The sequence below is a fragment of the Agelaius tricolor genome, unplaced genomic scaffold, assembly GCF_023055355.1.
Source record: "Agelaius tricolor isolate 1412-34295 unplaced genomic scaffold, bAgeTri1.0.p SCAF_2, whole genome shotgun sequence".
Classification (NCBI taxonomy): Eukaryota; Metazoa; Chordata; class Aves; order Passeriformes; family Icteridae; genus Agelaius; species Agelaius tricolor.
The window spans coordinates 72,486,450-72,513,334 of record NW_027269262.1 but is presented as its reverse complement, the minus strand read 5'-3'; the positions used below and the strand labels follow the sequence as shown (position 1 = coordinate 72,513,334).

Here is a 26,885-nt window from a genome sequence, read left to right as displayed (position 1 = left end):
CAGTGGCTTTTTCTTGGGAACAGAGCAAACATGCCAGTGATATATCACTGACCTGGAGGTTTTGAGACAGGCCCAAGAACTGAATGAATGTGGTTACAGCTACAGAACAAATTGAAGGTAGTGGTTAAGGCCTGAGGGATCACGTTCTGTTAAAGGGAAGCCTCATGTAGGAGGTGGTGAGAGAAACTGTGGACCTGCAGAAAAGACAAACCTTTCTAGATATCTAGTGGCTCATAGGAAGTCCATGTTGGAAGTAACTTTGCTGAAAATGTGGCTTCATCAAACATACTGCTGCTGGTATGGATAATTTCTTCTCAGCAAACACTCTGAAATATGTTCTAGATTCGACTTAACCAAAAAATCCCCGACTTTCTTGGTTTTGAGAGAGAGACGGTGCCCATGTTGTGGTAAATGTCAAAGTCTTGTTCCTAAAGCCAGCATTTAACATGGGATTTTGCAGACTTGTGGGAAGAGCCTCAAGGCTTAATGCCAGTGCTGAGTGTTAAACTAGGGAATTCTAATGCTGAGGGATCTGTGAGAGCAAGAAACAAAGACTGTATAAAAGTTGAACCTCAGTTTTTCTTTACACTCACAATAATTTGATGTTAATTACAGACTGCAACTATATGATTGGTTAACAATTATAATACACTATTAATTGTAAAGTCTAAAAATGCTTAGTCTTGGTCAAGTTTATCTTCTTAGTTTGATGTTGTATTTTGGATCAGACTCTTAACCACTGCCATATGCATGCAGCTGCTGCTCAATGATAATATTTTTTTCTTAAAATTCTGCAGCATTTTTTTTTGTGGTAACCTCTGTGATATGCTAATTATTATTAGCAGAGAGCTGATCCATTGTGGTTTAGTACTTTATTACTGATTCCTAACATTGGTTATAAGGTATGAAATTTAGGTGTCTCATGTGACAGGAAAACAACAAGGTTTGTGAGAAGATGTAGATTCAGCTGATACGATGAGCAGTAGCTGGCAGGGTGAAATAGAGCAACCAGGAATGAATATGGGAATATGCAAAGATGTCAGGATTCAAATCCTGTGGTATGCAAGTTCTTCTGAGATTGATCAGGAGCTAACTGGAAGTATAAAAATCAGAAGCTGTCTGGTGAAGGGCATAATATATACATGTATGTTGTTTATTTTTGAGAATTTTGTATCCCATTCATTATTTCTATGTATGTATAAAGTTTGCACTAACATTTATGGAAGTTTATTCAATGAATGAGCAAATTTGAAGTACTAAGTGAAATAATTTAGCATTTCTTTGGGGAAGGAGTACAGTGTTTATGAAAGAAATCATATATGGCATAAATGACTGTTTATGGAAGACCTTAAAACAGGGAATTACAAAAAATGATCACAGAATAAATTATTTTTATGGGTTGCATTTGCCTGTTGCAGGACTAACAAATAATAATTGAAATTACTTTTTAAGCTCTATTTGGTTGGTGAGACACTAAAGCCCCTTCCTGGTTTGGTTGGGAATGATTATAATTTTTTTGTTTAAATGGGTTACATTACAAGATGTTTTATATATTTGTGCATCTCCTGTGTAATTTAAACAGTATTTTTATAATTACTGACATATTAATGTAAAATAGTAATTGAAAATGCCTTAAGATACAAACCATGAAACAAGTACAAAAATTTTTAAATAAGCCTTAAATTGCTACTTTTTAGAAATTCAAGTGAGGAATCATGATCATGTTTCTTGCTAATTGTTTCAGCTTTTATTCAAAGTAAATGATGTACTGGATTTTGACCTCTGACAATTTGGGTTCAGACCAGTATTTGAGTCATAAATTAAATGAGTTAAGTGGTCTCTTTCTTCTTCCCAGTGGATATTTTTCCATGTTGTAGTTTCATCACAAATGGCAGTTTTGGTTTAAATATTTCTCTCTTAAAATAACAAGAATAATGCAGATCACTGCTAAGTCATTGTTCTCAGTTGCCATATGTTTAACTTGAGCTGCTTTGCATGATGTGAAATATCATAATTTATATGACTTCCAGTGTAGATATTTTCCATTTTAAGTATTCTGATATTTCCCAGCACTTGAAAAAATAAAGAAAAAAGAAAAATAAAAAAATCTGGTAATAAAGTCAAATCACTTTTATTTTTAATTTCCTCTGATTTTGCCACATTCCTCCTTAAGCATGATGTGCCAAACACAAAGCAGTAGAATCTGGTTCTTCCTCTTCTTTCAGAGCTGAAAAATTGTGGACAGTCCACACTTCATTTTGTAGCTCCAAGGAAGCCATGAAATGTGGGGGTGTTTTTGTATTGTATTCACTTGATTAACAAATTTTAATTTCCCAATCACATCTTCTCCTGATATTAATGCTCCTACTGTCATTCATCAAGACTTAATAGAAACTTTCCTGTATTTTCAGTTAGCACAACTTTATTTGCTGTTTGTGCACAGCATGTGATAAAGGGCTGCGGTTTTTCATTTTTGTGCTCTCTGCAAAGTTAAAGAAAAAAGTGGCAACACTGCAGGTCTGATGGAAGTCCACCTAGGCAAAAAAATTAAATGGGATTCAATTGAAAATCAAGGTCATGGTAGTGACTACAGTTCCTCTGTAAATACTTTATTTATATCATGACTTTTTATTACAGATGGGTTTTTTTAAAGAAAGTACTATAATAATTTGATTGCTGCTTTTAGTATATTTTGTACTGTAGCTGGTTTATACTGTTACTGTATTCTTATTTTCATAATGACATGGGGACTATAATTCTGAATATGGTTTCAGGTTGAGTAAAAATCAAATGGAGCCCCTCACAAATAAAACAATTCCACTTCAGAAAAAGTCTAGGCAGATGGGAAAACAGTGGTGAAAGATCCTTGTTGCATTTCTTTTCAGATGGCTCCTAGAAGGCTATTTCCTCTCTGTAGGGACTTTACCTTCTTTACCATCATGGTTTAAGATGCCCTGTCCTGCTCCTCTAAGCCCTCCACTACCAGCACTTGTCCCTCCCTGGTAGGGGAGAGGATGCAAGGCCAGTTCTGTCCCATGGACAACACTGTCCCACCCTCATTTGCTATTTCTCTCTTGTTAAGTTTTTAAGCATCTGCTTGAACTCTGAATTTTGCAGGGTTTCAGTGTTGGGCCTTTTTGCTTTCTAAGGTGACTCCATCAGGAAACAAAAAGCAGCTTTGAATCTTTTTGTTCCCAACATTTTAAGCTGCTGAGTATTACCTCAGTGGTCTGTTGCTTGTGGAGCAGAAAAAGTGGAGAAAAATTTGGCTAAAAGCTTTACATTATTTCCCTGGTGTGAAGCTCCTGCCACATTTCCTTCTGCATCAAGCATGTCCTGTTGCTCTGTCATCATGGTGTTTATGAGTGAGAAATTACAAAAGTTCCACCACCATAGTAAAATGCTCAATGCATAAAAAGAAGATATACAAAATTTTACTAAATAAGAAATTAGGTTTTGTTTGGTTTTATTATATGAAAATATGCATCTCCAAAATACCTCAAAAGAAATAAAAATGCTTAGTCATTGATAGGTGAGTTAAGAAATAGGTTTCTGAGGACAATAAATATATATTTTTGGAATAAACCTCAAATATGAGAAATAAATGTCCTTCTTCTTTACTGCAATCAGTGTTACTGCTGTTCATGAAATTAGGTCTTAATTCAGAATATCAAGGTGCAATTATTTTTTTTTAAAGTTCTTCATAGTTTGGTTAATATTTGTTTGCACTCCTCTACCCCAACAGAAAACTGTTTTCATTTCATATGCTCCTGAATTTCTGTTTCTAATAAAAATGCAACAAGCAAAAAATCTTAAAATATTAATAGTTACTTTGAAAGAACTAACCGATTTACAGATTGAAAAGTACTTAGTTGTTTAAATCAGCATATGAATTTTTGTCCTTTTGGATTTGGTTTCTTCCTTTGTTCCAGCAATCTAATATCCATGGCAGAGCAAAGTGAAACATCCTATTTCTCTGTTATCCAGTCCCACAGATATTTTATCATATGAACACAAAGAATAATTTTATTTCCAAAGGTGCCATTTCTCGAAAGGTGTACAACACTGGTTTTGGAATGTAAACAAGAAATTTAAAGAGGTAAAGAAGCACAGGAAAGCAGCTAAAATTCTGACTAAGTCATTTATCTTTCATACTTTCCTGACCTAATCCATTCTTAGTATCCTTTAATAATTAGCTAATCTTAGTTGGGTTTTACTGCTGCATAAGTATTTTATGTCCACAAACCTTAAGTTGGATTTAAGCTCTGTAAATAAATACTATACTAGATAGTTACTGCAACACTAAATCATACTGATCAATTTACCTATCCATGGAATTCCATGCATTTGCAGCTGAACATTTTGAGTACCTACTATATTTGTGCATAATTTTGAAGTGAAACACATTGCAGGGTGAAAAATCTGGTCCTAAAAGATTAAGGTATGTTGTTTGGAAGGTCATTGTTCAAATCTAAACTTATGTTTCAATTTAAAATATCTTTTAAATGTTAATGGAAGTGGATTTATGGTGCTTTATAAAGACTAATGACTTTCTGACAAAAATATTAAGTTCACCTTAGTCCATCTTTCATTAAATCTTATTTTAAAAATAAAGACATTCTTTGACTGAGGATGTGGTTGTAATTCTCTTGAATCAAGTCTAAACTTTTAAGCTAAAACTCTTGAGAGCCAAACTTCAAATGGAGTGAGAATGAGGAGCATTAAGGATAGTTTTTGCTAAATTAGAAAGTTTATTTGTACTTCTGTGGTGTCTTAGCAGGTTAGAATTGTGATGTAGTGTTAGTTCCTCTCAAGAGACTGAAAGACAATGCTTGGAAATTCATGGTGTTAGGAGCACAGCTATGAAAAAAGATCAGGAGGGTGGCACTTTAAATGTATAGTTAATATGCTAGTAAAGGGCTCCAGACTGAGTTTATAGTACTTGGAAATAATTCCTGAATCATGATTTTAGAGTGAGAAGGGCAAAGGAAATAAAGCTTACAAAGACTAGGGGCTCACACATAGAAGTAGTTTGATGGTTGCAAATTGGATTCCTTAAAATCAAGTGGAAAAAACCAAATTCTCGTGACCTTTCGTCTCATTCTTATAGCATTAATAAGAATAATTACTCTTGTTTAGCCATTTCAACAATTTAAGATACCTGGCATGTTTTGGGGTTTTTTTCTGCAAATAGGCTTTGGGTTTGTGATTCAAATATTTGTAAAGTGAAAGTGTAGTTTGATAAAAGTATGGATGGATTATAATCTTGTCTGTTACAGTCTGCTTTGGAAAAAGTACAGACACTGGCATTAGCAGTTAAAATAAAACCATGATGTTGTCTGTGTCAGAAAATGAGTGTGGAACATCCTGAATTCCTGCTGTAAAGCTGCAAAATTCTGGAAGTGTTGAAGCACTACTTTGTTACCTTCCTTCTGCAGCTCAGAAAGTGAATCTGGCTCCCAAAGCGTGTGCGATCAGCTTGTGACCCCCACGGCGTTAGCGGCTTGCACCAGGGTTGACTCCTGTTTTACTCCTTGGTTTGTGCCATCACTGAGTGTGTTGGTGCAATTTACCTGTTTGGAAGTGCACCTATGCCATCATCTTGATCAACTCGGCACAGGTATGTACTGCTTTATGGAGAATAATAAAAATAGTTCACAGATGCTGCTTAAGCACTCTCCTATCCTGCTCTGTGTAGTCCCCATCTCCTCATTCAAACAGGCATTCTTGAAACAAGCCATCACAAACAGCCACCAGTGGCACAGGCTTCAGGGTGAAACCAATGACTTGTGTGCACTGAGCCTGTCCCCAGGGCTGGCAGTGAGGCTGGAAGAGCAGCCCCTCCCTGCCCCCGGGACGGGTAACTGTAGAAGCCGTCTGTTTTCCATAGTCTGATTAGGGACAGCAGGTGCCACTTCACTTTTGAGCCATCTTAGTGAATGAATTTGATCTTTTACATTTTCCAGTGTATTAACAGTACTGTTAAAATACTTGAAGATTTTGCAACCCGCTTAGTAAAAATTCCTTGGAAGAGCTCTGAGAACTGCAGATTTAAGTTATTTCGGTTATGATCTTTTGGAGCTACATCTGGTTTTGTTCAGTGCTCTCTGTCATTGCATTAATGGCAAATACATTCCAAGAGATCTTTAGATTATTGTCTGATTTTCAAATGCCAGGAATGCTTTCTATGAAAGATGGGCAAACTTCTTGGATCATTTTGACAGGGACAGCTTTCTTTGTGTGTAGGTTTTGTATTTCTGCAAGTATTATAATATATTCATTATCAAATCATACCAAGACTAACATTCAATGACTAGCAAATAGTTTCTTCTCAGTCAGCTACCTCTATCAGTACGTAATCTTCCTCACTATTACAGTCCAATTTCAGATGCTCAGTCTTTAAAATTACATATTCTGGAAGAGGCAAAAATCAGATTAAAATCAAACGCAGCTGTTTTATTTCTCAACCTTGACTGAGTTTATGCTGTTGTTATTGTTGTTACAGCATCTAAAGGCCTTAAGTTTTGGGGCTCCTTTGTGCTATGTTATACACAAAGGGAGCACAAAAGTTGTTGTATCAATTACAGTTTGTAGAATAACAGGGCTTGATCCTGGATAGGGATGAGTGTTTTGGTTCCAAATCTGTAGAGCACTAGAGCATACGATAATTTTAAGCATGTGAGTAGTTCTAGCAACATAAATAATAGCATCAGTGGAAATATTCACATGCTTAATGTTACACAAGGGGTGAACGTGCCTTGCAGTGTCTGCTGCCTCAGTGCTCAGCACTTTGCACAACTGAAACTTCAACAAATGTGATAAGATCTTTTTGTGATACATTTCTCATGCTTTAGTCTCAGGATACTGTTTTGTTTCATTTCTAGTATTATGGGGTAGTATGTCGCATTTCAGTGGGTTTGTGGTCTTGAGCTGTCCATAATTGCAGCAAAGACAGCTTCCAGTGTGGAGCCTGTTGGCCTGTACAGTCAGATGTCAGCAAATACTGTATTGCCAATTTTTATTGTGTTTGTAATGTGCTATGTGTGGAATATAATATACACCTACTGTAGCAAAAATTCTCACAGAAATATGGTCCCTGTTCCAAATAGATGGCAATCTGGAGTATTCAGCAGTGTGCAGATAAAGAAGTTTCACTGGCTGGTTTGTTTACCATGAAAAGATTTTGCTCTGCAGATACTTTTTGTTTGCAGCTGCTATTAATTATGATACTGTTTTACATCTAACAAACAGTGTGAACAGGATTCATTTCAGATTTCAGAAATGTCAACTCTTTGATAGATTTACTTGTTTTCCTCTTATGTACAAGCAGTAAAAACACAATTTACAAAAACATAAAGAATGCAGCAATGGTTTTAGTCTTGTTTGTTCTTTTACTTTTCAGCACCACCAAAGTTCCTTCAGCCATTTTTATCTGATAAGAGCATGCCATCTGAACTAGAATACATGATAGTTTCCTTTGATGAGCCTCATGTGTATCTTCGTCAGTGGAACGATAAGTCAGTGTTCCAGGAGATCCAGTTTTCGACTCAAGCTGACTGTAAACTTCTGGAGTGTCGAAATGTGACCATGCAAAGTGTTGTGAAGCCTTTCAAAATCTGGGGGCAGATTGCTGTTTCCAGCAGCACAGCAGGAAGGCTGTTCGACTGCACGATAATGGTTGACCCTATTTTCATCAGCTTTGGCCAATACGCACTTCATTCTCTAAATACAGCAATTCAAGCTTGGCAACAGGTATGCAAACGCAATAATGAGAAAAAATATAGCTACTGGGATTACTTTAATAGCAAATTAGAATATCAACTGCTTTCATTACAATATTTCAGGATATAAAAACCCTAACTTATACTGAAATTGTTTTTTCCTAATACACATTAATTCTGCGATAGCAATGAAAATTAGGAAAAAAGTATGTAAAGGTAAATGTAGCCAGAACGGCCTGAATTTCAGTGAAGCTACATGGATTCATATCAGAATAATCAAAACCCAGGTCTTGAAATGCAAAATATTCCATTAATTTATGAAAAGGTGAGTGCCTTTTCATGATACAGCAGCTCAGCTCAGTCTGAGCAACAGCACATATTGTTTCCAGCTACTACTTCCATCCTTATTGAAGTTTAACGCTAGTTTCACGTTACATTCTGTGCAAGCAACATTAATGGCTGAAGCCAGCCCCAGTATAAGAAACTTGCTTCTGCAATGACCCCTCAAAGGCCTGTAATTCCCTTACTCCACTATAGCCTTGAAATCAAATCATTCTCTTCATCTGCCTGAAGACCTATGTGGAGCCTGGGAATTAATTACCTATCATGGCACTACAATAACAAAGCCCCCAAAAAAGGATAAAACATCTGTTTTATATCAAAAAATTCTTTTTTAAGGGCATTCCATGGTTTTCTTGTTGCAAAAGGACATTCATAAAACAAGATCTAGTGTGATTTAAATCTTCACAGCTGGCTCAAATATCAATGTGAACAAAAATCTTTGTAGCTCCAATTTCTGGTTTTTGTCATATTTTGAACAATGCTTTTAATAAAAAACAAACAGAAAGTATAAGAGAGTCCTTGTAGGCTGCTTAAACCCAAAATATTTCTGACTTAGTACTAGTCCCTCATCCAAGACATGTGTGGCAACTACTGCAAAATGGCCTTCAGAAAGGTCAGTTTCCTCTTAGGATGGGGGGAAAAGAGATCTCTCAGACATAGCTATACATATAAATAAAATATGGTGCATAAATATTTAAATGTTTTAAACCACATCACAGTGTGAATGACTGACTGACTACTCTGTGCCTTGAAGGAATATTTTGAGTTGAAAAAACTGGAGTTGTATATTTGATTAAGTAGAGCCATATGTCGCATGGTATATTGCTGACAGGTACATTCTATGAATAGTTGGTACTGATTTATACATGGATTTGGCAATGTTAACATGAGCCACAGGAGGATATAATTCTGTAATTGTTGCTGTAATTTTCTCGTTTCCTCTCATGTCAGGGGTACTTGCCACCATGTTCTGATGTGGTGGGTATCTGGCCCAGAGTATTTGAGATTAAAAACTTGCATCGCTTTGAAATTAGGGAACAGTTAACACACAAGTGGGTTCAAAATAGCTTATTAAATTAATTTTTGCCAAGATGTTTTTTATGTGACTTTACCTCCAGTTTGAGGGGGTTGGCATGCCCTGAAAGGGGAGGGAATACATTTCCCAGTAATAAGCATTGTTTGATGTCTGCTGTTCACACAAAATGCAGTATAAATGCTACAACTAAGCATGAATTTATTAACCCAGAAGGGTTATTTGAATTCTCCACATATTTTTTACTGGATTAAAATCTACAACAAGTGATGTTGGAGTCAGTAGACAGACAGATGAGGCATGAAACAATTTGGCCATGCACCTTTAGGTCAGGAGTTCAGAATTAACAGAAGCCTCTGTAAGTGTCTTTGTTTTCTAGATATGGACTGATTTTTGTTGTTGTTGTTCTTATTTGGTGGGGGTTTTTTGGTTGGCAGGTTTCTTTTAAATTAAGTAATGGTGAGCATTTTGAAAGTACATTAAGCCTAAAAAGTACCAGGCTTTATACTTCTAAGTCACATGCTGAAAATCTGAGAGGATTAGCACTTTTTAAAAACAGTTTCCCCTTCTGACATATTTCACTGTCTAATCTGAAATCCCTGTTTAACTACAAGCAGTAACTGGCTAATGCACATCTAAATACAAAGCTAGAGTAATGGGTTTAATAATTAAAGACCTGGGCAAGGAACTTCAATATTGTTATTAATTTAGTTTTATTATTTAATAATAACACAGAGACTATCAAGTGAGATAGAAAATGCGTGTTTCCTTTGAACATATATTGGTAGAGCATGTGGTATTCTTTTCCCTTTATTTGGGCATTTAAGCCTTCATGAATTGTTTTGCAGCCTTATTGTTTTGAGATATCTAGAGACAGAGGTCAGCTGAGAAAACAGCTCTCCAGGTATGGTACGAAGTGTTATTTCTGGGAAAAAGCTTTTCCTTTGTGGTCTCACATAAACCAGGCATTGCGGCTCTTTTCCCAAACTCCTCCTGGTTTAAACCTGTTTTAGGCCACTAGAACTTCTTTTCCTCAAGGTCTGCATGATGCTTAACATTTCTGTTGGCAGTTGCATAAGTTTTCTTAATGAGCTGGGATCAGTCAAAATGCCATCTGTGATCATAGTGGTTTCCCCATCATTCTACAATAAGCACAAAGGACAAAGGGAAAAGGATACAGAAGGTCTCTACCTGATAATGCCAGGACATTGCTATGAGAGTGAAGTTTAAAGAATCCTGAGGAAAATGTTCTTTTCTCTTAGAGAGCCTTCAAGGGAGACAAATTGCAAAAGACTTTCTGTGAAAAAAAACATTACCAGGTGATAGTGTGTGTGTATGTGTCTGTGTGTGTGTCTGTGTGTACACGAGAGGGAGAGAAAAAGCTTGTACACACCTTCAGTAGCTTGTGAAGCACAAAGAAAATTACTTTGTGCATATGAAGAGGCCTAGGCTTTTATGGTGTGGGTTTTTTCCAGATCCAGAAATGCTTTGAAATAGCTGTGAGCTATGACACAGGCAAAAAGTCCTGAGACTGGAAAAACCTGGTGACTAGTATTATGTGGGATGTTTTTCCCCTCTCTGAATAGAATTCACAAAATATTTGAAAGACCAATAAAGGAGAGACACTTTCCAGGCCTCTCTGAGAGAAAATAACAGCTGAAAAATGATCTAAAGCGGGGCAGGAAATTGTCCCCCAGGAACTGACCCTAATCTGTATCTGATTCAGGCTGTTAATCTTTTGCTGATTTTTTTGATATGCTGTTTTAATTCAGAGAGGGTGTTTTCCCTAATCCACACTTAGGTGTTTTCAGCTCCTGGAGTCATCATTCAGCCCTTCAGCATCATTGCCACACAAATGGCCTGGTTCTATTTGGTTGAATTGTGCCTGGTTTCTCTAGACATTCTTTTATCAATCAAGATGTCTTCACTCCATCCTTTTGCTGACTTTTTTTCCTCCTTTTCTGCTTACTCTAGAAGCTTCTACTGTCAGACTTGAGCAGCAATGTGGGATCCAGTTCCCTGTGATGGGTACAGGGTGCTGCTGCAGATCCCTAAGGACAAAGAAGCATGGGTGTCCAGTTCATAGTTGCCACACTGAGCTAAAGCATCCTCAAGCTTCCTTGATGTTCTGTTAGTCATCTGTTGTTATCAAGACTGGAGGCATCAGTAGCTTTCTCTCAAGCCTGGCAGTACAGAGCAATGTCCTATTATGCAAATCTTGGTGTTTCCTTGGTTAAAACTTGGGAAGTATTATAAAATGGAACCTAAAATACCTCCTTCACTTAACTTTGAGAACTGTTGTTGTTAAAAGCATTGAATTCTAGTAGCAAATCTAGCTTTCAAGACTAATGATTAATGGCAGTCATTCATCAGCACCAAAACGTGTACAAGTGTATTAATAATTCTTGATAGGATAACATTCCTCAAGCAGAAGTTAGAAGTTCTATGCATGCCAAAAACTCACTGGATTCTCTTTTCCCTCTGGGAAATGCCAAAACCTACAATCTGTGTTTACTTACTTGACACTAGGTTAGCTACTAAGGTAAAAAAAAGGAAGTTCATCATCTTATGGCATTGTTCTTTCAATCTCTGTGTATCAACAAGAAAATGTATTGGAGTGAAAAGAAAAAGCTTTTCTTAAATTCCCCTGGGGTTGTGTATAGGTTTGACTCTAACAACATGCTCAGCTCTGTGAATAGTAAATCCTCCCTTTTAAAAAGAAAATTTTGCAAAGCTGTAACAGGAAAATACATATATTTGCGGTAGACTTATGGGTATGTGGGTATGGCAGCTTGACAGTAAAAAGTCATAGATCCTCCACTAGAAAATGCCAAAATAAACTCTGCATTCACTGTAAATGTCAGCCTTTAGCACACTCAGATCTGCTACTGAATGTGATACAGGCATACTGCTCTGTGAAGAGTTTTGCTGCTTGGAAGAAGTGCAGTTTTGGTTATGCTCACCTGGCTCCTGTTTCACAAAAGATACCTGATCTTATGCAGAAGAAGTAAAGAGATTTGGGAAGAAGTTTTAATCTGAATATTCTCATGCTAAAATATTCCTAGAGTGAATAGTATTTGCACAAACACTCCCAGGCAATCAGTCTGACATTCAGTTACAAAAGGAATTACAACCTGCCTTGATTAAGGACAAAGAGGCAACAGACACAAACACAGGAAGTTCCATCTGAGCATCATGAAAAACATCTTAACTGTGAGGATGACCAGCTACTGGAGCAGATTGCCCAGAGAGGTCATGGAGTCTCCTTCTTTGGAGATATTTAAAAGCTGCCTGTATGGAATCCTGTGCAGCTTGCTCCAGGTAAACCTGTTTTAACAGGAGCATTGGACTTGGTGGCCAGAGAGGTCCCTTCTAGCCCCAGACATCCTGTAAATTCACCTTAGGTTCTTCTGGAGAAACCAGCAGTGAACATTCATTCAAGGATGCTAAACTGGACATGCCTTGCACACTTCACTTCTCAGAAAAACTTCCATGTGCATCACCCAGTAATGTGCTACAAGCAATGCACCAAACTGGTTTTCAAGGATAACTAAGGCTGCATAGGGATCTATGAGGAAATATTTCTCTCCCTCTTGTTTGATCTCTGAATTTCTGCAGGCTTCCAGACACATTTTTATCAAAGAGCTAAGGGATCCATATGATTAGAGGCAGGGAAGGTGGTAGCTTTGTAATGTCCATTTAAAAGGTCCACTGAGAGAGCAAGGAGGGGAAGCAGAATCAGCTCTCAAAATCCATGGAGGTTCCATAAGTTAGAGAAATCCTTTCTTCCGCTTCCTCATGGGAAGAAAGGATGAGAAACAAGTAGCTTAGCTGTGTTGTGAAGAGGGAAATCAACCAACAGAAAAATGTTGTCATAACAGTGTGCTAGGAAAGATGGGTCAATAAGAGGTAACAAAAACCACAAGAAGATTAATATTTTTTGTTAGAACCATTAAATTGCACAAAGACTATGCAAATGTTGGTTTCTTTGAGTAATTGTTGCAGTTGCTAGATAGTTGCTTGTAAGTGGAAGGTGCCAGCCCAGTTGTGACTGGGGCAGAAATATATGAGAGATGATCTCCAAATCAAATTGTCAGTCACACTTTGACCTCTCTCATACAGGGGATTCTAGCTCATGCCTTCAGGGGTAGAAGACCTGTAGCTGTGGCAATTTTTATGACTGTCATATAGTCTCGTTGTGCCAACAGAGTGACAAGCAGCCAGATGAAAAGCAGCAAGAGAGGGATGGAAAGATGCTCAGAGAGAAAAAATATTGTAAAATTTAAAATACTTTTTTTTCCTATTAAATGGCATGATACATTTTTAAACCAGTCTCATGGAGCTGTGAAAATACTCTACTCATGTCTCCTTTTTTTCCTTTAGTTGTCTTTTCAAGTGGTATCAGAAAAGAGGGAATATTCTGCTGATCCACAGCAATATTTCAAATTAGAAGCAGAAGCTGGGGAAGAGGAACTGTAAACCTGTTGGCCTGAGAGCTCAGCTGTCAACTCTTCATTCCTCCCTGCTCAGCCTGTTGTACCCTGTCTGCCCTATGTAACATCATTTCCCACTGAATTTAATGTTGTTGAAGTTGTTTACCCAAATTAGAAAATATAGTTTTATTGTTGTTTTAAATTTTTAAGATTTGCATTACAGAAATATAAAGTAAAATTGAAGTCTTAGGATATATTTTGCCAACCCAGAAACTAGATTTTGCAGAGATTACTATGAGGCCAAAGCTGAGGGAGGAGATCTTGCATTTCTGTGTTGTAACAGTCGCCACTGGGCAGGCAGCTGCCAAATGTCCTGCAACTGACATTGATTCTTCCTGGCTTTCCTATCCCTTTCCTTTCAGAACCAATGCCCTGAGGCAGAGGAGTTTGTCTTCAGCCATTTTGTGATCTGTAATGACACCCAAGAGACGCTGAGGTTTGGCCAGGTGGACACTGATGAGAACATTTTGCTGGCTACTCTCCACAGTCACCAGTACAGCTGGCGCTCGCACAAATCCCCACAGGTATGTCAGAAACAGCCCTTCCAGGGCAGCCTTTGCTGAAGCTGATGGTGGCTAAAGCTGATGGTGGCTTCATGCACTCATTCGTTGGTTTTCTCTGTGGTCTCAACCATCTCTAAAGTTCCAGTTCCTTCAGGAGTCACACACTGGGGCTGCAACACAGAGAAAAGGTAAACAAAGTGTGAGGAAAGCCAGAAGTCTTTAAAAGCTGCTCAAGGGTAGAACTGGATGTGCACTTTTTGTAAAATAAAGCAGTTGTGTGAAGCTTCTGAAAAAAGGAAAGACAACTTGCCAGGTTTCTATAACTAAGTGATCTGTGTTTCCTGAGATGTACATTAGAGATTTGGGGAATTTTTTTTACCAGTTGTTTTTACCAGAAGCATCTGTTCACTGAAATTGTTTGCAGAAGAGGGTCAAACTGGACAAAGCTCTCAACTTAATTCTTCCCTTTCCAAAGAAAAGATTTGAAATTGTCAGAACACCCCACTTATATAGTTTAAATGATACAGTTTCTGGGTTATGGGAGAGTTGTTTTAAGGATAAACACTGAAACTGAAATAAAATACTTTTAAACTATCAACAGGAAGTATTTCAATGAAACTGTAGAATCATTTAAGTTGGAAAGACCTTTAAAATCATTGAGTCCAACCCAATGCTACCACTAAACCATGTCTTCCACTAAACCATGTCCCTAAGTGCCACATCTATTAAAGACTTTCAGGGATGGTGACTCAGATATTCCCTGGGCAGCATGTTCCAATGCTTGACAACCCTTACCATGAAGCACCTTTTCCTAATATCCAATCTAAACCTTCCTGGCATCACTTGTGGCCCATTTTCTCTTGTCCTGTTACTTGGTACTTGGGAGGTAGTAAAAAATAGACTTCTCATCTTTGTTCATGACAGGACAAGAACTTAATTCTAATTTAAAAAGTGTTTGTGAAACAGCAAACCCATTTCTTCTCTTTTCTGAGTATATACCCAGCTCCTGCTGAGTATGAAACTACATTTGCTGAGCAGTAGTCCTGCCCTGAAAAATTACTAAAATTTTAAGAGATCCTAGGAGGAATGTGGTGAATGGGAGTTCCTAACTCCTCTAGAGCCCTAAGAAATACCAGTCCTAGCATGTGAGAAAAAAGGCAAATTTTGAATTGTAATTCTAAACAGGACTTGTGCCCACTTTCACCACTGACAAGTTTCAAGTTGCACTGGGAGGCAGAGATGGCAAATTTACTGTGGTTTTCATTCACATGTCAGCTGATGGATATGCAAAACTACTGAATTTTACATGAATGTGGTAATCTGTGCAGAGCAAAATCTGCCAAAGTAAACAATTGCAGTTGACACTGAAGTCAGGGCGTAAGTCAAGAGGAAGCCAAGCTCATAAAGGACCATCTTAGCCCAGCAACAGAGGAGCTGTTACAAAAAGTGTGTGCTGGTGTCATAGTGCCAGAGAGAGGCCTTTGGAGACTTTGAGGCTCTGGAGTAGCGTATGTCCCTTTCCAGGTTTTAAAAGACACTTTTACTCATACACGCAAAGCGCCTGTGATGCCCCATCCCACAGGTGACCAAACCAAGTGGTGACTGTGCTCTGTGCAGCAGGGCATGTGTCAGAGTGTGGGACAAGATCCCCACTCATCAGGTGACTTAGGATTACATAGTTGTTGTAATTCCCCTTGGTTGTTTGAGGGAGAAAGAAAGCTAAATAAGTGTAACCTGTAACTCACAACCAATTATCACTTGCATTTGTAGCAACCACCCAAAATTAGATTTAAACCTTTTCATAAATACATGGAAGAAGAAGAAGGAAATATTTAAAGTAATGCAAATAAACTGAGAACTAAGTAAGGCTTTCCTCTTAAAAAATTCTTACATTCATTTTCTGCTTACTTACATAAAATTATTCAGTGGTAAGAATCCTCATTTTAGATAGATCTATAAAAGGTGTAGTTCTGAGTGTGATGTATATTCAGTAATGGTTCAAACTGGAAGGAGTCTTAAAAATGAAGATTATCTCAAGCAAGTGAAAAGTTGAAGAATTAAAAGGACAGCTCATTACTGATACTTTCTCTTAGTTGCAACTGAACTGCTAAAACCCACCATCAGAATAAATGGCATTAGACATCTAACACCTGGAAAATTTAAACTGTGCTTTCAGTTACAGACTTGAGCAGTGCAAAACATTCCATTTTCATGACTGCTATTTAAGTTTCTTATTAAATGAAAAACAAAAGTGCAGGATGAAAGGTGGAAAAGTCCATCAGAAGCCCAAATCACACATAAGGGAATGGGTGAGAGGACAGTAGGAGCTTCAGATTCATTTTTCAGATATTCATTCTTCAGCTAACAGTTGGTGATGTCAAAGGGTTTCCCCATTCTGTTTTGCTCTGATCAGATTTAGATTCAATGAAGAACTGGGCTGATAAAAAGTCAGGAGTGTCATGATGGATTCCCATGTCCCAGGAGATGGCAAAGCCAACAGCTGACTACTGACTCAGCCACACTGCTGGCCAGCAGGCTCCTCTAGTAGGGAGGTTCTGCTTCCCTTGTCCCAGCCTTTGGAATAATTTCAACATGATTTCTGCTCCCCTAACATTTTTAAACAGCCATGTCTTGCTGGGAAATCTAGAGATTAAAAAACAGCACTGAAGTAATTTCACTGAAACTACATGGGAGCAGAGGCTTTTTACACACAGTTGAGATAGAACCAAATTTTCTTTACAAAGGTCTTGTAAAGAGAGAGCGTTGGCATTTCCCTGTAAGCCTTTTCATTTGCCAATACAATTCCATTGTAAATACAGCATTCAGAATGGCACTTCATCTAACCAGTACAATCCCTTGTCATTTTCAATCATACAAAAAAAGTTTGTTTAAATATTATTACGAATGTTGTCCTGTACATTTTTTTAATGATTAATACAAACCCTTGAAATGAAAACAACAACTCAATCAAGACATCAGGTTGTCCCTGTTATACTGTGGCACTTTTCTAATTGTTTCCATGCAAAACTATCTAGCAGCTTGTTATCCAAAGGTCAGAATAATGCCCAAGCAAGGACAAACCCTCTGAGTGTCATATTCATGGAATGCTAGATGACTTCATAGTTATGAAATTATTTCATTTCTCATGATAATTCCTGACTTGCCAAGTTAGTGAATTTTAAGAACTCTGAGAGCAGATTGTAAGATAAATGTGAAATAATCCATACTTCTGGAGTCAGGGACTTCCCTCCAGGCATTAGTTCATACTTGACTTACTTGACTTACTCTTGGGGATAAAATGAGTTAGGACAAGGTCTTAGATACCACATTCTCTTACTGGGAAAGAAAACCAACTTGCACAACTTTGGCTGGCTCATGTTTCTTGTTACACAGGCACTAAGAAGCAGCGGTTGCCATGAAATACTTTATTTAACCTCTGCAAAATGTTTTTTTAGTATGGCAAGGCAGTTCAGTTAAATGAAAATAAATAGTTTTAAAAGGATTGTATTTCTTCTACATTCACATCAATAAAATTCTCCATTTTTCTTTTGCTAATTAAGAATAGAGATGCGGTAATTGCCCATTTCAATTCTTTAACACGATTAAATATATATACACCTAAAATATATATTTTAGCAGACAGTTTTATAATGATTTATTTACATTTAGAATTAATTTATTATTAATGAAACTATAGGCTAAAATTTTAAAAATTTCAACTTTTTTATGTTACAAAAACAGTTACAGCACACCAAGGATTTGGATTTATCAGCTCTTGATGGTGTCCCTCCAACTGTTTGGCTTAACTTAAAGCTCCTTGCTTCCTTCCTTTTTTCCCTGCCTGGATCCTTTACATTTCAGGGAACCTAACCTTTCCCTTTTAACTTTCACTCTGATTCCTGCAAGTCTCGCTACTTTGGCTAAGATTTCAGTAATAAGTCTGAGGTCCAATGCTCACTCTTCTACACCACTCCATCCCCCACATTTTCCTCAGATTTCATGAGGGTTTGGCCCCCCTTAGGGATAAGACACCCCCAATTGTATAGTCCCTTTCAGAGCTGGGGTAGGTCCAAAACTGATGGTATTTGAGGCTTTAAGCAATTCTATCTAAAGCTGCCAGATTTTGTGAGTTCCTTCTGCAGATTTTAATGAAAGTTAGAGGTCTGTTAGATATCACTAAAAGGGAAGAGAAGATACATCATTCCTGTGCTCTACAGACAACACTGGCTCCTACATTATTATTGGATCAAGTCTGCACTCCTTATCTTGATCTTCACATTGTTTTGTGGGATGGGCCCCAGTTACATCAAAAGTTATGTTTGTCTCCAAGACAGCTGTGTTTTTTAGATGAACTGGAGCATATGATACATAGGGTGAAACTCTAAAGTTAGAAGAGATCAGATCTTCCTAGTAATTTACTCAGAGTTAAGGAATTCTGTCTTGCAAGACAGTAGGCAATTGGAGGGTCCCACTAGGGATCACAGCAAATGTAAAAACCAGAAATCCATGTGAGAGTCCCCTGAATGCATTCTGCAGAGATTGTTTGCTTATGAACAGACAGCAGAAATTGTCTATAATGTGCTAGTTATTACTAGTTGTTTTCCCCACACTCAAATTTCAGCAGAGTCCTCTGAGGAAGCCCAGAGTGATGGATTTAAGTTCACTGGTGTGCTTTCTATGCAAAACATAATGTTGCATAGTAGAAGTTTTAAGAAAGTAGCAGTTCTCAAACCTTTCTGTATCTCCCTCTAGGGTTACAGTAACAGTTACACATTTTCAGTTTTCATCGTCTTTAACTTGAAGCAGCAGCTATAATGGATAAAAGATCAGTTGCTATGTTGAATTGGGCAATGACTTCAATGAGAATGTGGGTATTAATAAAATATATTTATTTCTTATCAAAGTAAGTACATATGCCTGAAACTGTGTCATTTTATTGCTACTTTATAGAATTTGAGGGAAAATATATCTATCACTTTTTTGATCATACATTTAACAAAGTCTTGAGGAGATATTAGTACTGGTTAGTACATTATTAGTACCTTCATTGGAACATATTTAAAATTTTTCTTATTTTAAATAGTGTGTCTGTGAACACAAATTCTAAATTTTATAAACATACTTTTTAAAGGCTACTGTAGTTTTACAAATAGCAAATTTGCTATATGAGAACTTCCTCCTCATTCTACCAAACAAAAAGACTGAAACCAAATTTTGATTCATGTTGCAGCAGGATCACAATTCATTGTTATTTACTTCCAAGTTGCTGTTCTTTTAGATATTGGGTTACATAATGTGAAAAATTACATGCACTGCTCTGGGTTCAAACCTTAGAAACTGTAACCTATATATCAGTTGTTATTGGGATATTTTCTCTTTTTACTGTTGAGGAAGGTTACAAGTTCTCTGAACAATCTCTTGTACTTTACATAATCCTTCCCAGGTCATTAGAGAGCAACATCAGGCAAAAAAAGCTGTATGTTATTTTATACTGTTCACACAGTGAGAAGAGTACTATTGCTTTTTTGGGGGGTTCCTGTATTCTAAATCAATGCTCATACTGTATTACATGTAATTGAATTTCTAGATAATATCTGGGGCAGATAAGGATTAATATTATCCATGAACATTTATAATTTGGTTACTGTTCCTTAACCAAAAGACTTTTCTGCAATGTTTAGGGTGAGTTTGTACCTGTGAGGTTCAGGTCTGCTTTGCAGGTGATGTTGAAGTTCAAGCTACTTTTGTGGCCACTGCAGTTGATAGTATGCAGAATAAATATTTCATTCACTGTTTTTCCAAATACTAGTTGGTTTTATTATTGTGAATCTTAATCCTAATCAAGAGCCACCTTGTATTGTGAAAACACAGTAAAAAATACAAATCAAGCTTCTCTTTTAATTTTTCAATTAAAAATTTCTTTAGCTTCAAGTCTTAGAATTCAGCTCCATCTGCAGAGCTACATTTCCTCTGTGCTGCTGCATTATCACAGCTTTTATTTTACTATCTTCTATCTTTTAAAATAACAACTGTCCCCACACCATTTACCCGGTCCTCACCTGATTCTTCCCAAACTCTCAGAATTCATAGCGATTACCCTTGTTCCCCCCAAAAAAACTTTTCCTAGTTTCACTTAGAAGACAAATACAGTCTAAAGAACCTTGGTGAAACCAAGCTAAGTCTGGTGAATCTACAAGCAAAGTAGAAATCAAATTTGCATCACTAAGCATTTTAAAGGCTCAAGCTTTAAATTACTTATACAGCTGGAAATTGATGCCTTTTCTGGACAAGCTGAATTCTTAGTCTCACTTTTAATCCCCCATTTTATTCCTTATGCTTTGTCATATGACACACAGCTTTATTTACTCAGATCATACCCTTCACTCACACATCTAGCTGAAAACCTAAGTAAATTTAGAGGAGCACATAGAAACATTCTGTGAAGAGGCATGATAAAGACATTATTTTAAAGATAATGCTTTTCTAGCCATTTGCTCCAGTAAGAGCAGTTTCATCTTAATCCACCTTCCTTGAAGTAATTTCTATTCCTCTCAAAACAGAAATCCATAATGGCTAGGAATTACAAATCCAAGCCCCAGCCAAGTCTAGTCAAAACAAAACTCTCTGGGTTATCTGCTGGTATTATTTCCCTGACAGAAAATGCAGAAATCAAATATTTACACTAATGAGTGCCTATCTTCACGTATACAATAGATAGTCTGTTTAAATTCTCTCTAAGCTACAAATTTTCGCTTATCAATGGATTGTATTTCTTAGGATGCTTTGAAGTCTCTTTTTTTATACCTTAATGCAATTAATTCTCTTTTCTCCTAATATATGTCCCATAGCTAGCTATATTCATTGAACTTTTTTGAACAGAGTGTCTAATAAATTCTTAGAATTAGCATAAAGCTTGATCAATGAAAGAGTTAATGACAATTATTGCAAATCTTTAGTATCAGGTCACTTTGATTCCTGTTTGGTCACAGTGAGATGCAAATAAAACCAAGGTTCTGGGTTCAGTCCCTGTATGATGGGCCATTCACTTAAGAGCTGGACTTGATGATCCTTGCAAGTCCCTTCCAATTTAGAAAATTGAGTGAATCTGTAAATCTGTTTTCTGCTAAAATGATGCTAATGTCTGATTACTTAGTTCTCTATAATCACTGCTATTATTTCTAGACATCTTTTCCAGAAATCTCACACTTAAATAATCATTCAGAGATCCTTTTTTTGTTTTCATGGAATGCAGTTTCTTGGCTCAAAAGTAAAGTTACACAGCACCCAATTCTTATACTGTTAGGTCATTAATACAAATATATTAGATATCTTTAAAGTAAATTATGAAGGCCGTATCCTTCACTTTTACCAGTATGCAAATTGTATGTTTGTTAAATAAGAAAATGCCAATAGCTCTTCTTTATTTTTCTTTCTGAATCTTGAAGTTAAATGCAGACTAATCACTACAAAGAAAATTAGTAAGGCAGCATTTGGGAGCTAATGACTGCTCAGGGAAAGCTGACAGCATGTTCCTTGGGAACATTCAACTCGTGAGCAAAGCTGTTTATACAGGGTGGGAGACATCCTAGTGTTGTAGCTACATGTAATTACTAATTGTCAATTATGGCATTTACATGACGTCTGTCTTTGGAGCACACAGTATTTTGTGGGCCTGAAGCTGAGGCTGACCACTTAAGTACCTTTTCTCATTATTTGGCTGTCATTTCCAGCTACCATTCTCTCCAAAGTAAACAGTTTTCATGTTTCTCCTAATTTTCATATGTGATGAGATTTATTCCCAGCTGCCTCTGTGAGAAACTGAACAGATTCCAGCCACTGCAATTGGATTTTTTTTGTTATTGTTTTCTTTTTCCTTTTCTTTAACGAGTGCTTCAGAATCTAAGTGACCTGTTTGTTTATGAGTTTGGCTGTCCTAGTGTACAGCCTCCCTCAACATAACCTTGAAAATAAAGCTGTGCCCACACGTGTGCACATCCAGATGCCTGTCCTTGCACACACGGGCACGTATCAGCCTTTGTGCTTCCAGCATAAAACTCATTTGAATCTGAATGCAGCAGTCATCACTCTTGCAAATTCAAAAGCCACCCACTGAATGGATGTTATTGTTCTGTGTGTAACTTGTGCTGAGGATACCACAAGTTGCAAACAGGCTACTGAGTTGTAATATCTTTGAAAGTTATTGCTGTGGTTGTTTCTTAAAACAGTGAAGGAAACCCCAACATCCAGCCCTTCACTAAGTCCAACTGACCAGACCCATGGTGAATGCTATCCCTTTCTGGAAACAAATCATGGAAGAACACAGTATTTACAAGTTCCAGTTTTAATCTTTGGGCCTGATCCTGTTCTCAATTACTTAAATTAATTAATGACAGATGTCCAAAATCAGAGTGAAACTCAACCCTCAAGAGAGAACTCCCACAAGGCCTTCATATGACTGTTTTAAAGAACTTAAGTGATGCTTAGGCTCTGTGCTGGCCCTCTGCAAAGAATAAATTTTACCCAGAATGCTTATTGCTTTGATCCCTTATATAAAACTCACATCCTTAAGTTTGCACAGCCACAAAAGATCTATACAGAGCTAAATAGCCAGATCTTCAGCTGGTGTAAATTTATGTAACTTCATTGACCTACATGGAACAGTACCAATTTTCACTACTCTGGCTTAAAGAATCTCCATGGGACAGAGGTAAGTGCGTATGGTGGGTAAATGGATGAAAGGCTCTTCAAATGATGAAAGACTGTATTGCTCTGGAAGTGATTTAAGTTAAACTGGAAAAAAGCCACTCCTTTTCCGGAATGAATCACATAGGGAGTCTAATTATGCAGTTAAATTTCTTCTCATGCAGTCAAGCTTGAACTTACCACCACATTTGTGTAAGAAATGAAATGTTTCCCATCTCTCAGCAATATACCACATTCTGCATTTAACAGACACATACATGCAAGCTATACAAGTCCTTCTTTATTTTCGAAGGGAAGGGTATTCATAATTTTCTGTTTTATTCTGGAGGCAAAAAATCTGGCATGGACCTGCATTCATATCACCTTGCTGGTAATAGAATGGGCTTCTAGAACAATTTCAAAGGCAGTGAAGAAAATCTCTTATTTCCTGTTTTATGCTCTCTAGTCTACTTGCCCTTTTTTTTGTGAACAGTTGTGTGCCTAGATGTTAAACGTACTGCTAAAGCAGGTAATTTATAGAAATGCATGATTCAGAGCCATTTTATGGTATTGTTGCTTCTTCTGATTGTGTCTGAAATCACAGAATTACAGACTGAATGGATCATTCAGACAACTGGTGTGCTTAGCATTGCTGAGATTTCAAACCAAGAATATTTCTCTGTCATGGGAATTTATATCCTACTGCAAGGCACTTTTTTTTTCCCAGTTATGTATTGAAGTAGTAATTTCTTTCTTTCCAGCTGTTGCACATCTGTATTGAAGGCTGGGGAAACTGGCGGTGGTCTGAGCCATTCAGTGTGGACAATACAGGGACCTTTATTCGCACCATTCAGTACAAGGGCCGGACAGCATCACTTATTATCAAGGTTCAGCAGCTCAGTGGAGTGCAGAAGCAAGTAAGGATTTGATCCAGTTAGGAAAAAATAACATGAGTAATTTAAACTGTTGCCTATTCATGAATTAGTCATTTTGTTATTTATTCTCTCCTACTGGGATCTGCAAAAAACAAGTATAGCAGTCTTTTGGGGCTATTTTGGGGAATTTTTACAACCTTTTTCTTCACACTGGTGTCAATCTTAGCATTTAAAAGCTCAGTTACTAACATGTATTTTATATGCTCCAGTAAACATCCCTTTGCATGGTTCATAAGTTCTGACAGTGCTAAGTTACATAATCTCTTACATGTTTTGAGCTCTTGAGAAACAAATTTTTCTCTTAATTTTTTTAAGAAACTGTTCATAATATATTCTGGGTAGTAATTCAGGCTTACATATTTTTTAAAGTAAAAGAATTGCCAAATTAACATTTGAAAATTAGCGGCTGTGCAATAACTTTCCCTTTACTATCTTTGTAAAGAGATGTGTAATAACACTGCAGCCATTCTGCCTGCATTGGCAGAAGCCAGAGCTTGTGGTGGACAGAAAATGCTCAGCTCATGGATGGGCAGAGCTGTACTGCACAACTACAGTACAGCTTACCAGACAGGAGCAGTGCCTGGTGTCACTGAAAGCCCTGCTGAGATTTCACATGGTGGGCTGTAGCTATGCTGTGTGGCCCCATTCATGAAAAAAGGAATTATGATGGTTGTACAGCAGGGATACACATGGAATGGTGTTCCCTGGTATAGCTTGGAAAAAGTCAGATACATCTCTACAGTAAACAATTCATGCATGATGGACAGCAACGATGCTGAGTCTAATCTGGTCATTTTCTAGGTGTGTGCATTTAAGTACAGAAACAGTTACAGTCATCTAATGAAATTAGAAGCTTTAGAATGGCAGACATACTGTGAAAGCTCTGGATCATTGGCTTGATGGGAATGTGAGGTATCCATAGAAAACTTTCTGAAGTACATCCCTGTGACTGCTCAGAAATGTCTCAACATTCAGAGACCATCACAGAACTCTTAAAATCCAAACCAGAACTGTCAGCCATGGGCAGTACTCCTGAGTTCAGTGGGAAGGAAAGTGGATACGTGTTTCTTTCAAGCGTGGATACTGCCTTTGCAATATTTCAAGCATTTTAATGCCTAGATTTCTATGAAATTGGACATACATTTGGCCAATAAAAATAATGTTTTACCACTCACTGCCTTCAGCAGTGCTTGGGGAAACCTAAAGCAGTGAGATTATTCTTCTACAGGTTTTCACTCTCTAATTCAATTTTGACTATTTTTTTCACAATTGTTTACATAAGGACTGTATTTCTTGTGTGTTTTAGATCCTAATCTGTGGAAGACAGACAGTCTGTAGTTACCTTTCTGAAAGTATTGAACTGAAAGTGGTTCAGCATTACATTAGTCAAGATGGACAGGCTGTTGTTAAAGAACACATCAACTGCCTTGCAGCCAAGCAGAAATTGCCTTCATATATCCTAGAAAACAATGAGCTCACTGAGTTGAGCGTGAAATCTACAGGAGATGAAGACTGGTCCCAAGATGTATGTCTAAGTTCTAAACACACAGAACACAGCACTGTCATTCAGGTATGATGAGAAATGGGTATGTGGAATAGAGCATTAAAAATGGCTGAGAGAATTGAGCACTGCACATTTAGACTTCTGTTTGATATAATGAAATAGTGAATGTTATCCTGAATAATGATAGTGTAATGCTGATCTTTCTACAAACAGGTACCATCTTCAAAGAGTTCAATTACATATGTGTGGTGCACAGTTTTGACTTTAGAGCCCAATTCACATGTGCAACAGCGATTAGTAAGTACATTTAATGTTTCTGAAATCTAAATGTTAAAGTCTTATGTGTCATATAATAAATTAAGGTCAGAATGACCCACTGTAAACATTTATCAATAGTTTGTTTCAACGTTGTAATACTGAAATAAAATTGGCTTTAAATCAGTGTATTTTTTTCTTTTTGTAGATTGTTTTCAGCCCCCTTTTCATTGTAAGGAGCCATCTTCCAGACCCTATTATCTTACATATAGAGAAAAGAAGCCTGGGACTGAATGAAACACAAGTGATTCCAGGGAAAGGACAAGAGAAAGCACTGCAAAATATAGAACCTGATCTTACACACCACCTGACTTTTCAAGCCAGGTAAAATCCTCATTTTCCTTGAAAATGGTTCATTTTTATGGAAAAGAAAGAATAACTTAAACTTCTTTTGCTTTTTTTTTTCCAAAAGTGTGCCATGCCCAGAGGGGATATGACTGAATAAGCATATGTAGCTGAAATTGTATCGGAGGAAATATTAAATTTGTTGTAACTATCCTAAGCACACTGGCATTTGTTTAATTAAGCAGTCCATATTCTTGTGTTTTAAAAAATAAATTTTTTGAATTATCTTGAAATGGTCTTTTGAGAATACTGAAGAGTTTTTAGGGTCATTACAGTGTGATAACAAATCCATGCATGTCAGTAAATTCCCAAGAACTTGTTGGACATCATAACTTGATTCATCCATGAGAGTGTTCTTGCTGCAGAGTACACTTTGGAAGCCTCATTAGAGAAAATGTCAATGCTTATGCTTGATCTTGTTGTGCAAGTGACTGAGTTTGTTTTCAATAACAGGGAAGAAGATGATCCATCCGAGTGTGCAGTCCCTATCTCAACCACTCTGATTAAACAGATAGCAAGTAAATCCAATCCGGGTGGCAGCGTGGGCCAAGTGCTCTCTGAGTTCTATGGCATTGCTAGTCCTCCTCAGCCTGCATGGCCTTATAACAGGAAGGATTCAGACAGGTAATTCCTTGCTAAACCTTCTTCATGACTGTTACATTGCCTTTCCAAATAAACTGAAACCACATTCTGGAAGACTATATGTGATGAACATTGTATATATTTTCAGCAGTTACATAATTCCTGCATGTAAACTGCAGAATCTGTGGCAGTTGGGGAAAAAAATTAGGTCATCCTCGCGGCTGCCCTTGTTTACACTGAGAAGATTGCATCAGTATGGATTTTTTAAAAATGGAACCATTTTTTTGTGAATGCACTTTCTTTACTCCAGCTCTAGAGGCTGTTGTTTATTCAGCTGTTGTTTGTTTCAGTAGAGAAACAGGGAGTTGCTGTACAAGTAGTTGTTGGGGAAACAGAAAGGAGATGTGATTTGATGACTACAAAAGTTCAC

General features: G+C 37.2%; 1 protein-coding gene across 7 annotated transcripts in view; it reads left to right on the top strand.

The window, feature by feature from the left end:
- Positions 1–26,885, top strand: part of VPS13B (vacuolar protein sorting 13 homolog B) — a 434,621-nt gene that overhangs the window by 373,764 nt on the left and 33,972 nt on the right. For all 7 annotated transcript variants that reach the window (XM_071421508.1, XM_071421509.1, XM_071421507.1 and 4 more), the window contains 8 exons: positions 5,439–5,620; positions 7,403–7,752; positions 13,952–14,113; positions 23,536–23,691; positions 25,016–25,279; positions 25,427–25,510; positions 25,677–25,852; positions 26,327–26,497. In XM_071421508.1, coding sequence (XP_071277609.1) covers positions 5,439–5,620; positions 7,403–7,752; positions 13,952–14,113; positions 23,536–23,691; positions 25,016–25,279; positions 25,427–25,510; positions 25,677–25,852; positions 26,327–26,497 — 1,545 coding nt within the window. The remainder of the gene's footprint in view (positions 1–5,438; positions 5,621–7,402; positions 7,753–13,951; positions 14,114–23,535; positions 23,692–25,015; positions 25,280–25,426; positions 25,511–25,676; positions 25,853–26,326; positions 26,498–26,885) is intronic.